Source organism: Leguminivora glycinivorella, chromosome 20 (assembly GCF_023078275.1).
Source record: "Leguminivora glycinivorella isolate SPB_JAAS2020 chromosome 20, LegGlyc_1.1, whole genome shotgun sequence".
Taxonomy (NCBI): Eukaryota; Metazoa; Arthropoda; class Insecta; order Lepidoptera; family Tortricidae; genus Leguminivora; species Leguminivora glycinivorella.
Genome location: NC_062990.1, coordinates 3,141,527 through 3,155,478, shown reverse-complemented (window position 1 = coordinate 3,155,478; position 13,952 = coordinate 3,141,527). Strand labels below are relative to the sequence as shown.

The 13,952-nt window shown below is 35.5% G+C and overlaps 1 protein-coding gene and 1 non-coding gene across 2 annotated transcripts in view; one reads left to right on the top strand and one right to left on the bottom strand.

Annotated features, from left to right (window-relative positions):
• The window catches only part of LOC125236980 (irregular chiasm C-roughest protein-like), a 168,406-nt gene that overhangs the window by 66,937 nt on the left and 87,517 nt on the right, over positions 1 to 13,952 (bottom strand). Inside the window, exon 5 of the mRNA XM_048143895.1 lies at positions 8,930 to 9,010. Within this exon, the coding sequence (XP_047999852.1) occupies positions 8,930 to 9,010 (81 nt within the window). The remainder of the gene's footprint in view (positions 1 to 8,929; positions 9,011 to 13,952) is intronic.
• Trnaa-ggc lies at positions 9,248 to 9,322 on the top strand. Its single transcript has one exon. It is a non-coding gene; the product is annotated as a tRNA-Ala (tRNA).

The following is a 13,952-nucleotide window of genomic DNA, read 5'->3' as shown; positions in this document are numbered from 1 at the left end:
AAAACGAGAAGGTGCCACGAAATGGTTTAACCTCAGCATATTGCTGGCGACTACAGTCTAAGCTTGTATAGTATATTATGATGTTGAATGATCCAATCCATTAACTGAGTTTATGAAATACTCTGTATAAACGAGTTAACATTATAGCAAAATTACCTCAGGCAAGTTGTTCAAATGTTTGTCATTTCGATCCGGTCAAATTTAGATAGCAATTCGATGGAAACAATTAAAAGTACGGATTTCTAAATACTGCCTGGGTGGCTAGCCGAATGGCACAATCGCTCACGAAACGCTCACGAAACGAAGCGCTAGTAGATATCTATCTCTATCGCGCTTGCGTATTGGCGCGACAGAGCCAGCGGCGTATCGCTTTCGTTTGGCGTCGGAGAAATGCCATTCGGCTACGGGGCCTGGCCTAGAATTGAGTCGAAAATTCCTGATTGCTTTTTAGTGTTTTATCACAAACTACATATATACAGACTATGCCACCCCGTACCACAAAATGCGACTGTCAAAACGAAACTATTGTTTGCGGCGGAAATGGATAGATGTCGCTCATAGTCCCATTTGGCACATATCTATATTTAATAAATTTGCAAGCCTTGTCATCCGATACATCCGTCTCAGGTTTTTCTCTTCAATAATTTGACAGGTGGAACTGACTAACTATTTATTTTTATGCAGGAACATCGAAATGCCTGACACGTAGCGAAAGCTAGATGATACCGAATTTCGGGCAAATTGTCATGGCACGTTATGGTCTCATCAGAAGTTCGTTCGCTTTTCAATCCAGAGGTCACTGGTTCAAGCCTCGGTGGAGACACACGTAAAGATATCCAGTTTTTTGGGTTTTATTATTATTTTATGGTTTTTTATTTGTTTAGATTTTTTTTGCGTAAGTTTTCACGATAATTCTTAATTATTTTGAACGTATATTCCAGAATAGGCAAAATATTACAACCTTAAGTGCGTTTTCACATTATACCCGATCCGCGATATCGGATGTAGGAAGGATTTCAAAGGCGAAAATCAAAGATGGCGACTTAAACATAATATATGCGATATCGGTCAATGAATAAAGGCAAGAAATTGGTTCTAGCTGGGAATTTTCTAGAGATTGAAGACATTATTCCACCATTTGAACTTATGTGCAATAAAGTATAAATAAATCATTGGTTTTTGAAATTGTTGATATGTCATTTTCATAGGCTAACCGTAGGTACTACAATATATCATTCAGGGACAGGGTACAGGGTTTATAGTAAAATAAAAAGAAACTAGCTATAATAACTTTTAATTATAATATACATTACAAAAACTTGTTTCATTTACTTGAAAATATTAGAGGTTTACCATATCACAACAAATATATAGTCATCAATGCGATGAAATAAGTTCTCAGGAAATTTATTTAAAATGTGATAAGCCTTTAGTGGATGGCCTGCTTCTGCTTTTCTTGTTTTCGTGCTCCTTCATCCCATTGAAACTTCGATGTTTACGCATTTTTGTCAATCCGTTTCGATGTGTACACAGGAGCAGACATGAGGGAACAACTCAAATGATTTTGGAACATACTCGTAACTGGGATTGGCTTCCACATCGGCTTTTCTACCTCCAATAAAGTTTGCATTATAAATTCACCGTAAATTCAATACTTGTATCAAATGATTATGTACTTTAAATAATCAGAGGTTAGATGACACTTTTCTTCTTACGGCAATTATCCACTTAAACGGTGGTTTCGTTTCCACCACAGTCTTGGAAATAGCTAGAATTTAGTCGCTATTTTTCTTGGTGTTATTACAATTCACCATAACAAATTTTACTAGGCCCATATTAAATTTATCTCGAAAATGTTTACTGCAATATGGATTTGACAACGTAAGTCAGTGACAGGAATGTCAATTTTGGCCATAGTGAGCGCTGGTGAGCGCTGTCATCCTTTTAGTTACCCCCTCCAGGCCTCCACCCGCTTTGCACCCTGCACCTTGCCAATACAGTACAGACTTGTCATCCCATACATCCGTCTCACGTTTTTCTCTTCAATCATTTGACAGGTGCAACTTAATAACTTAAGTATTTACTTTTCAGCAGGAACATCGAAACGCCTGACACAATAGTGAAAGCTAGATGATGGGGAATTTCGGGCCAATTGTCAAGACACGTTATGGTCACGGTTGAAGTTGGTTTGGTTTTCAATCCAGAGATCACGGGTTCGAATCCCGGCGGAGAGACACAAAGTGAAGATAACAGTTTTTTTGTGTTTTATTTTAATTTTATGGTTTTTGATTTTTTTTGCATAAGTTTTAACGATAATTCTGAATTATCTTGAACGTACATTCCAGTAAAACCAAAATATGCAAGGTAAAATATTACAACTCTAAGTGCGTTTTCACATTATCCTATCCGCGATATCGGATGAAGGAAGAATTTTAAAGGCAAAAATCAAAGATAGCGGCTTAAATATATTGGATATCGATATCGGTCCTACATCTGATACCGGATCGGATAATGTGATAACGCACTAAGACGGAAGTATTACTTTCTGATTATTTCATTTTTAGTAGTATAAAAATGTTTTACCACAAACAATATAACTACATAATTTCAGCACGACAGAGTCAGACGGCACTATGATCAGAATGAGACTAAAGTTGTCAAAATGATAGATATTGTATATTATTGGGGAATAAAACAATAATTATATTAATAGGCCAATTTTATTCACCAAATTCTTTGAAAAGTTTTTTCATTACCATACTAAGTGTTGGTCCAGATTGATAAAACATGGAATATTGGTAGTTCGGGGTGTAAAAACATGTCAAACCTGAGATATGAGATATTAGTACTTATTTTCCCATCAAATATAATGAATAAAAATAAATCAAACACAAAGTATTAAATAAAAAAATAAAAAAAGATTCACAAAAAAGCAAGGTCTCCCGGTGAGATTCGAACCTCGTCTGCTGCTCAAGTTATCGCAGCTAAAAAGCAGTATCTTTGACCGCCACACCAAACTTCTATTTAATCAGAGTGACGAAATTAGGTAACTTATAGGTATAATATGAGTAGTAAGTCATGAAGACTTTTCACGACAAATTGAATGAATATTAAATGTTTTGTTACTTCAAAATGCAACGTTGCCAGACTGCTGACTGCAACGTCGCATAACTCTAGTTTGGTCGTAAACTGATTTAGACCTTAGTAAATTATTATTAAAAATCAATTCAGAAATAGAAGATGATGGCTATACGGCGCTTGACTGATGGATGCGTTTTGTTATATAAAAAGAGTAGGTACATATTTCTGAAAATATTTTTATCTTCTTGCTTTAAACTAAAAATCATCTTGATATTCATCAATTATCATCATTTTGATATTTTGATATTCGTATATAATTAATAACCTAGATACAAAAAGAACATAATGAATGATACTTCGATATTTTACCAGTATCGAAACGCAGTAGGTTGGCCATGACAGCCAGTGACAGTACTAGCCTCAGTACTAGTACTGTCACTGGCTGTCATGGCCAACCTACTGCGTTTCGATACTGGTAAAATACTGCTGTCACCTGGGTTAACACATTGCGGACATCTTTCTCTTTCACTCCTATCCAGGCATATGAGTGATATATATAGCCACATAGCGCAAACTCTGGTGTTCGTGGAAAACCTCCTAGCTAGACTTGTCATTCATTCATTGTAAAAATAGTAAAAAGATTTTGACTCTAAAGACTAAGTTTAAGTGATTTTCAGTCTTATGTTAAAGCTGAGTAAGACGTGGATGGCGGCAAAGCTTTTGTAAATACATACATATATTGAATCACGGAATTAAGCAACACAAGGCAATTTTTGTTATGTATTTATATTCCGCGTTTTGTTTAGGCCGTATATTGTATCGTTTTTCATAACAAAATGCGTAGATAATTTACACCTTAGTCTGTAACGTATTCGCAAAGGTTCTTGAGCGAAACCAAAATCGACAATATCCACCTACACTCAAAAAAAATCTTTATTTATTAATTATATTATAAAGCAACATCTGCTGACGGTTTGTAATTGTCGATATTAATATATCTAGACTAACTTTCAATGTGGTACATGCAACTGGACAACTGTCACTGTACATTTGTAATCCTTATTACAAGAGCATAACGTCTATGGTTAGTTAAGACAGAGTATTGCTGTTAGTAGGTACGATGGGTACGATGTTGAACCTTAGGTTACCTTCCATCAATACTAATACTGAAAGACAATTTTTAAACTTATTGCATTACATGTGTCTAACAAAATTTCAATGAAATGGGTTGTGAATCTAATATTTAAAAAAATCACTATTTAAAAGGAGGTGGTTGAAAAGGGTATAAAATATTAAAAAAAAAGAAAAAAAAAAGATTTTCACTACCGAGGATCGAACCCACGACGTCAGGGTCGCGTCCATCGTCTTACGCTAATATAACTGAGCTATTTAAGCGATAGAAAGGGTGGCGAAATATTAACTAACTTTCAATCTAGTACATGCATGGCGTTACGAGTCCTAAAATTCATTATATTCTTTTAAAGATTTATGTCTCAAAAGTGACACTTAACGCCATCTAACAGTGATCTCAAGGCAACAAGAAATTTGTAGTAACGCCATCTACATTTGCCGTGCTTTTAGGCGGTCGCATTTTTTTGTATGGGGTGGACATATCTACTAAATCCATAATCTCTGGTTTTATTAATACTTATTAATTATACAGAGTTCAATTTAGAATTTTGAAATAGATTGCAATTTATAGTGGGTTTTATCTTATCCTCAGATCATATTATGTAGGTACTAGAGAGGTACTGGCACACCTCGGACACTGGCGATCAAATATATAAAGAGGTGCGTTCCTAGCATACAGTCTAAGCTTGTATAGGTGAACGCGTACTATGCTTGTATGAGTGAAATATGACAGGTTGACTGTTCGCGATTTTGACAGGCGGTAACTGTGAGGTAACCGAGAGGGGGTGGGTGGCACTTTCAGCGGGGAGCGGGAGTGGCCATACTGTACGATAGTACTCTTTATTATACTGTGGTACTGGTGTCAGGTGTCACAGTAGTTAGCTCATTGAGCATACAGTTGTCGTTGTGTGCGTGCGTGATGCATGGAAATGATTCGCGTGTATTCGCAATAGGAGCACCATCTACAAGTGTGTGTCTTTGCAGACTTATTCTTACACGATTTATACTCCTTTTTAGGGTTCCGTAGTCAACTAGGAACCCTTATAGTTTCGCCATGTCTGTCTGTCCGTCCGTCCGTCCGTCCGTCCGTCCGTCCGTCCGTCCGCGGATAATCTCAGTAACCGTTGGCACTAGAAAGCTGAAATTTGGTACCGATATGTATATCAATCACGCCAACAAAGTGCAAAAATAAAAAATGGAAAAAAATGTTTTATTAGGGTACCCCCCCTACATGTAAAGTGGGGGCTGATATTTTTTTTCATTCAAACCCCAACGTGTGATATATTGTTGGATAGGTATTTAAAAATGAATAAGGGTTTACTAAAATCGTTTTTTGATAATATTGATAGTTTTGAAAATAATCGCTCCTAAAGGAAAAAAAAAGTGCGTCCCCCCCCCCCTCTAACTTTTGAACCATATATTTAAAAATTATGAAAAAAATCACAAAAGTAGAACTTTATAAAGACTTTCTAGGAAAATTGTTTTGAACTTGATAGGTTCAGTAATTTTTGAGAAAAATAAGGAAAACTACGGAACCCTACACTGAGCGTGGCCCGACACGCTCTTGGCCGGTTTTTAATTTAATTCGAATGTTACAGTAACCGAATAAAGTAGTACGTATATTTTGTTATTGCTCAAATTAACTAAATGTATCCCTTTTCTCGTAAACAAGGTCAAGGAAGAAAATCGACAATTTATTCCTTACGATATAATGAAATAAATATCAAACCAAACGATTTCACAATAACGCTTCACATAAACAAATCCACCAGCGTGATACAAAAAGGAAGGGAAAAATCCTTATCTCATTTTATCCAGGGCCTGTAATTAACTGCTGTATTGTTATTACTGTAGCTTACCGAGACTTGGACCCCAAAAAGCTGTGAAGTGGCTAAGATTGACGCTTTTGAGATGTGGTGCTGGCGAAGACTGCTACGTATACCTTGGACAGCAAGAAGAACTAACATCTCTATTTTGGAAGAACTTAATATCACCACACGCCTCTCCAAAGTATGCCAGGAGCGAACCCTTAGATTTTTCGGTCACATTATGAGATCACCAATGCATGATATGGAGAAGTGTATCATCTTGGGGCGAATGAACGGTAAACGCGCTTGGGGTGGGGCTCGTAAGAGATGGTCAAACTGTGTGAAGAAGTCGACTGGTGGCAGCCTATATCGTGCAGTCCACATGGCTTATGACCGCGTTCAATGGAGACACGCTACTTGTGGTCGCGATCCTCAGCATTGAGGGAACGAGGAAGAAGAAGAAGCTTACCCAGGTCTTGGCTAAGACGACCAATGTAAGAACGACCTTGAGATTGACCAATCACGCACACTGTATGGAAATGATTTTAAAATGTTTGTCAACGCAAAAAAAAAATAGTAGAAGGAAGTAGGTGAAGGTCTATTTAAAGTCATATTGCCTTTGTGTGAGAGATGATATGAGTCGAAAGTAAGTTAGTATGAGATGAAGGGTGATAGAGATGTATGGTAGAGGAAAACATGCTGTGCCCTTCCTGAGTGGGATAAGGGAACGAATGGGCAAGCGAATGAATGATTGCCTCATTGGGGTAAAACAAATCCAGAGTTCGAAAGCTATGCATTATTTGATGTTCTTTGTACAGTTTTTTAAGTCTTATGATTTACTACTCCATTTTCATACCAGTCGCATCAAATATTGTGCTTTATGGCGGATATGTAGTGAGGTGTAAAATCTTAAAGCCATTTTTTTTTAAATTTAGCTGATAAATTTCTTCATTATCGTAACATTTAAGTTATCACATTTATCATTTCTATTTTTTGATAAGTTCCAACCAAATTAAAATGGAAGTACCTAATGGAAAAGGAATCAATATTTGGAAGAGGTATATCTAAGAATATTGGTCGATTGACGCATCTCACTTAGCATTCGCAACAACTCTTGGAATGAGGATCAAATATGGCGATAAAGTAAGATTAGTTTGAAAAACAGCTTATGTCGTCACTGACCTTACTTCACTTACGTCCTTTCTTAGTTAAGGCTTGTATAATTGGTGATATGTCAATGTATCGACCGGACAGATGTCAATATTAATTTGTCTTTCGCTTTGCGATCAGGATTAATTATGTATTTCGGGACTTTGTTAAGTATTTATTTTGTAGGTGACTAGGAAGGCGGGTAGCTAATACTTAGGTTAAATAATAAGTCTGGTTATACGAAGAGGTAACGCTTCTAGCTTTCTGGGCATCAAAATAAAACACCTAGGAAGTTTTTTTTTTATGTCAATGAAACATTTAAATTACCTATGTTTTAGTGCAATGTTTTTTTAGTACACCTAATAGTTCTATTTAATATTGTATTAAGTTCTTAATATTTTATTAAAACTGACCATCATTTAAAAAAATCTTTTTTGTTTTTGAACCATAGGTACAGCTTTTTCATTTCTTTTAGTATAAATAGGTAGACGTTTGACCACGATCACACCTGATGGTAAGTGATGATGCGGTCTACGGTGGAGCACGCTTAACTATGAGATACCTATTTACTCTTGCTTTAAAGAGACCTGGATTGTACTCATGTGGAAACACAGACTATCTTTTCTTTAAATCAAAATATCCTTATGATATGAACTTCAAACACAAGTAGCATTTCCATCTAGATGTTTTGACAAACTTTACGTTTCATTTTACACGTTTTATCTATTAAATACATCAGATTCATCATCATCATCATCATTTCAGCCATTAATCGCCCACTGCTGAGCATAGGCCTCGTGTACGCCACTTATCCCGGTCCTGGGCTAATCTCATCCAGAAGTGCCCCGCAGTTTTTCGGATGTCGTCCACCCAACGAGCCAAGACATCAGATTAATGTCCTGAATGTGGTCAACCGAGATATTTGCGTCTGGTGGGTTAAATGCGTCTTTTGAAGGTATTTTAATATTCTAAACCGAACATTTTAGAACTATAGCAACCTTCCACGTACGTATGGTCATTAAATTTTATATATTTTTTTTTTTTTTTTTTTTTTTTAGTAATTAACTCAAGTTTATTAATAACCAAATAAATACAAACCTGATCCGCCACATGCTTCGTCAAAACACAAATGTAATCCGCCCAAGCGTCGTCAGATTTTTATTCTACATTATCAATAAAACTAACCACAATATCTGCAACACGCTTCGTCAACACACAAAAACTAACATAACTAATAATTATATGTAATAATTGTATGTAATAATTTTATAATTATATGTCTATCATAGTTCTAATAGGTACATTCCGTTTGGAAAAGATCTTCAAAAGACGCATTCTCCACCAGACCTTCAAATTAAACTTGAACAGGCATCTTCTAGGCGAGTTCACTCCATCGTGTAGGCCACCTCTTTATCTTTAGCTAGTCTGTGGCCGATATTTTAGTTAAGCCGATATTTTATATAGTAAAAAAATGCGATATCTCAGTTGACCTTATTTTAAATGTAGTTTTCTACTCATAATATGCTTCTGTTTGATTTATTATATTTATCTTTAAAGCAAGAGTAAATAGGTATCTCTTAGGTAAGCGTGCTCCACCTTAGACCGCATCATCACTTACCATCAGGTGTGATCGTGATCAAACGTCTACTTATTCAAACTTTGAAACAATATAAAAAAGATCATTATTGCTGATGAAGTATGATGTGATAGCCCTTCTGCATAGGAAAGTTTAAAATAATTATCTGAAATAAAACTCTTACCTTTAGAGCCTGAGCTGACTTGGCACTGGTACCTCGCATCATCGTCCAATGTCACGTCTCTTATGTCCAGCGAATAATCCCCTGCGGACAAACACCTTCATTTGTAAATAGTGATGGGAATGAAATACATAATTATAGTTACTAATTTAACTAGGTACAAAACATTTTTTTTTATTTAAAAATATGTAGGTACAAAACATTTTTTTTTTAAGATCTGTTAAGATCTATTCTTACGGGTAGATGTTTGCTATAACGCCACCCTAAGGCGGTTGAGAATTGAGGGAAGGCATAATTCATAAATTCGCACACATCCAGCAGGCCTCCGTGGCGCAGTTGGAAGCGCGATGGCCCCGGCAAGGCCAGAGGTCGCAGGTTCGAGTCCTGCCGGAGGTGTGATTTTTTCCATTTTTCCTTTAGGCACTGGTCCCATCGCGAGCTAGTAAGCTATTAGCTATCGGCTACAAAAACGAACAAAAGATAAGCACTCCCGTGCAAATAAAAGAGACACGGCGATTTTGATAGCTCACCGCTGGGCGAGTAACTATAAACATCACCGTGTCTCTTTTATTTACAAGGGAGTGATTATCTTTTGTTCGTTTTTATAGCCGATAGCTCATAGCTTACTAGCTCGCGATGGGACCAGTGCCTTAATTTAAATACAGAAACAATAAATAAAGATAATTTATAATATATATAATTATATTATCCTATGACAAAAATTATAACAATCTTCTGCGGGCAAACAGATTAACTTTTAAATCCTGCTTGGCCCAACAAATTATCAGGATACCAGGGTATCATCACGCAAACTTAGTAAATAATATTTTTTATAACTTAAATAATTTAGTAACACTTAATACCTAAAAACAAAGTGATCCGCCACATCCACATGCTTCGCCAAAATACGAATTACAGATTTAATCCGCCCAAGCTCCAAGCATCGTCACAAACTTTTCGTACATTATTAATAAAACAAACCACAAAATCCTCAACACGCTTCGCCAACACAAAAAAAACATCTACAAATCGCTAGTTATAAGTACTCTATTATTATATTTATAGCTATCATCAAAATATTATAACCGTTTATTTATAAATTGATACTTAAAAATTGTATCTCCCAAATGTGATATTTGTACTGTGATTCGTTCTATAAAATATCTTTATTTTTTTTTTACCTGAACCGCAATGGCATTCTCAATACGTGTGACATCCCTAATATCCCTATCCCTAATGACCGCACGTTTACGTGTGTGTGTGTACGCGGCTTTATGTTATTAGCGGTGATAATAAAGGAAGCCTTTTTGTTTCAATAAAGGGTGGCTTAGTAAATAATGTCGACACAATGGCAGTATTTACACCGGATTTCAGATATGATACAATTTATTTGGAATCATTTAGAGGCACATGTTTAAGATTAATTTATTTCAATTTTATTGCTCAATTAAAAAAAATACTACAAATGGCAGACTTAATGCCTTAAGGCATTCTCTACCAGTCCACCATAGGGCAAAATAAAAATTCGAGAATTTGGGTGCAGTGAAAAAAATAATTTAGAGAGCATGACAACTATAAGCAATTTACGACATTTATCTCAATTTAGTTCAAATTTTGTGAGCCAGTTGAAATCATACACTTACAATTTAGTTCAAATTTTGTGAGCCAGTTGAAAGCAGCCGCATAGGACGGGTTGATTATAAACTGGAAAAGATGTCACTGTCCTAAATGCGTTTATAATAAATAATAATATTTATTGTGTTTATAATAAATATTAATTTTGCAGCTAACGCGAAAACCTCTTATTCGCAGAAAACTATAATTATAACTTGTTAAGATGCTATAGCCAATGATGGGTGTGGTTCCTCAAATCCAAAACAAATCATAAAATAATATTATCATTTTGAATAGAAGGAAAGAATTCCGAGAAAATTCAGCCTCATTAATTTTCCATTTGTGAACCAGACGCTTTCATTCATTTTCACGTTTTTGGCACGAAACATTTGATTTCCTTATCTTTTTATTTGGGTTTCATGTGTTTTTTTTTTAGTGTATTTACAATACTTATAAATAAAGTAACTGATAAATAAATGTCAAGAGAAAGCCTTTGGAATGATTTGAATTGAAAAAGTAAAAATATATAATTATGATAGACATAAGAAAAGTGACGTACATGAAAAATCAATTTTAGTTGTTACTTAATTTCATAAATGAATATTATTGTAAGTGTAAAGTGACATGTAATGCAGTGTAAACACAATCCTGTTCAACCGCACACCACATTTCATTACAGTTTACGGACTTTACGAATTCATCAAAATACCATTCGGTCTAACAAAAACACCTTCATCACTGCCTTTTGGACACCACATTTTCACTACACTTGTACGGACATTAAGAATTCAACAAAATACAATTCGGTCTAACTAACGCACCTTCTTCGGAAAAACACATCTTTTATTACATTTTAAGGACATTACGAATTCAACAAAATACTATTCGGTCAACAATCACACCTTCATCACTCCTTTTGTTTGACACCACATTTCATTACAATTTACGGACACTATGAATTCAACAAAATACCATTCGGTCTAACAACTGCATCTTCTTCAACACTCCCTTTTGGACACCACATTTTCGCTGCATTTTACCACAAACTACATATATACAGACTATGCCACCCCGTACCACAAAATGCGACTGTCAAAACGAAACTATTGTTTGCGGCGGAAATGGATAGATGTCGCTCATAGTCCCATTTGGCACATATCTATATTTAATAAATTTGCAAGCCTTGTCATCCGATACATCCGTCTCAGGTTTTTCTCTTCAATAATTTGACAGGTGGAACTGACTAACTATTTATTTTTATGCAGGAACATCGAAATGCCTGACACGTAGCGAAAGCTAGATGATACCGAATTTCGGGCAAATTGTCATGGCACGTTATGGTCTCATCAGAAGTTCGTTCGCTTTTCAATCCAGAGGTCACTGGTTCAAGCCTCGGTGGAGACACACGTAAAGATATCCAGTTTTTTGGGTTTTATTATTATTTTATGGTTTTTTATTTGTTTAGATTTTTTTTGCGTAAGTTTTCACGATAATTCTTAATTATTTTGAACGTATATTCCAGAATAGGCAAAATATTACAACCTTAAGTGCGTTTTCACATTATACCCGATCCGCGATATCGGATGTAGGAAGGATTTCAAAGGCGAAAATCAAAGATGGCGACTTAAACATAATATATGCGATATCGGTCAATGAATAAAGGCAAGAAATTGGTTCTAGCTGGGAATTTTCTAGAGATTGAAGACATTATTCCACCATTTGAACTTATGTGCAATAAAGTATAAATAAATCATTGGTTTTTGAAATTGTTGATATGTCATTTTCATAGGCTAACCGTAGGTACTACAATATATCATTCAGGGACAGGGTACAGGGTTTATAGTAAAATAAAAAGAAACTAGCTATAATAACTTTTAATTATAATATACATTACAAAAACTTGTTTCATTTACTTGAAAATATTAGAGGTTTACCATATCACAACAAATATATAGTCATCAATGCGATGAAATAAGTTCTCAGGAAATTTATTTAAAATGTGATAAGCCTTTAGTGGATGGCCTGCTTCTGCTTTTCTTGTTTTCGTGCTCCTTCATCCCATTGAAACTTCGATGTTTACGCATTTTTGTCAATCCGTTTCGATGTGTACACAGGAGCAGACATGAGGGAACAACTCAAATGATTTTGGAACATACTCGTAACTGGGATTGGCTTCCACATCGGCTTTTCTACCTCCAATAAAGTTTGCATTATAAATTCACCGTAAATTCAATACTTGTATCAAATGATTATGTACTTTAAATAATCAGAGGTTAGATGACACTTTTCTTCTTACGGCAATTATCCACTTAAACGGTGGTTTCGTTTCCACCACAGTCTTGGAAATAGCTAGAATTTAGTCGCTATTTTTCTTGGTGTTATTACAATTCACCATAACAAATTTTACTAGGCCCATATTAAATTTATCTCGAAAATGTTTACTGCAATATGGATTTGACAACGTAAGTCAGTGACAGGAATGTCAATTTTGGCCATAGTGAGCGCTGGTGAGCGCTGTCATCCTTTTAGTTACCCCCTCCAGGCCTCCACCCGCTTTGCACCCTGCACCTTGCCAATACAGTACAGACTTGTCATCCCATACATCCGTCTCACGTTTTTCTCTTCAATCATTTGACAGGTGCAACTTAATAACTTAAGTATTTACTTTTCAGCAGGAACATCGAAACGCCTGACACAATAGTGAAAGCTAGATGATGGGGAATTTCGGGCCAATTGTCAAGACACGTTATGGTCACGGTTGAAGTTGGTTTGGTTTTCAATCCAGAGATCACGGGTTCGAATCCCGGCGGAGAGACACAAAGTGAAGATAACAGTTTTTTTGTGTTTTATTTTAATTTTATGGTTTTTGATTTTTTTTGCATAAGTTTTAACGATAATTCTGAATTATCTTGAACGTACATTCCAGTAAAACCAAAATATGCAAGGTAAAATATTACAACTCTAAGTGCGTTTTCACATTATCCTATCCGCGATATCGGATGAAGGAAGAATTTTAAAGGCAAAAATCAAAGATAGCGGCTTAAATATATTGGATATCGATATCGGTCCTACATCTGATACCGGATCGGATAATGTGATAACGCACTAAGACGGAAGTATTACTTTCTGATTATTTCATTTTTAGTAGTATAAAAATGTTTTACCACAAACAATATAACTACATAATTTCAGCACGACAGAGTCAGACGGCACTATGATCAGAATGAGACTAAAGTTGTCAAAATGATAGATATTGTATATTATTGGGGAATAAAACAATAATTATATTAATAGGCCAATTTTATTCACCAAATTCTTTGAAAAGTTTTTTCATTACCATACTAAGTGTTGGTCCAGATTGATAAAACATGGAATATTGGTAGTTCGGGGTGTAAAAACATGTCAAACCTGA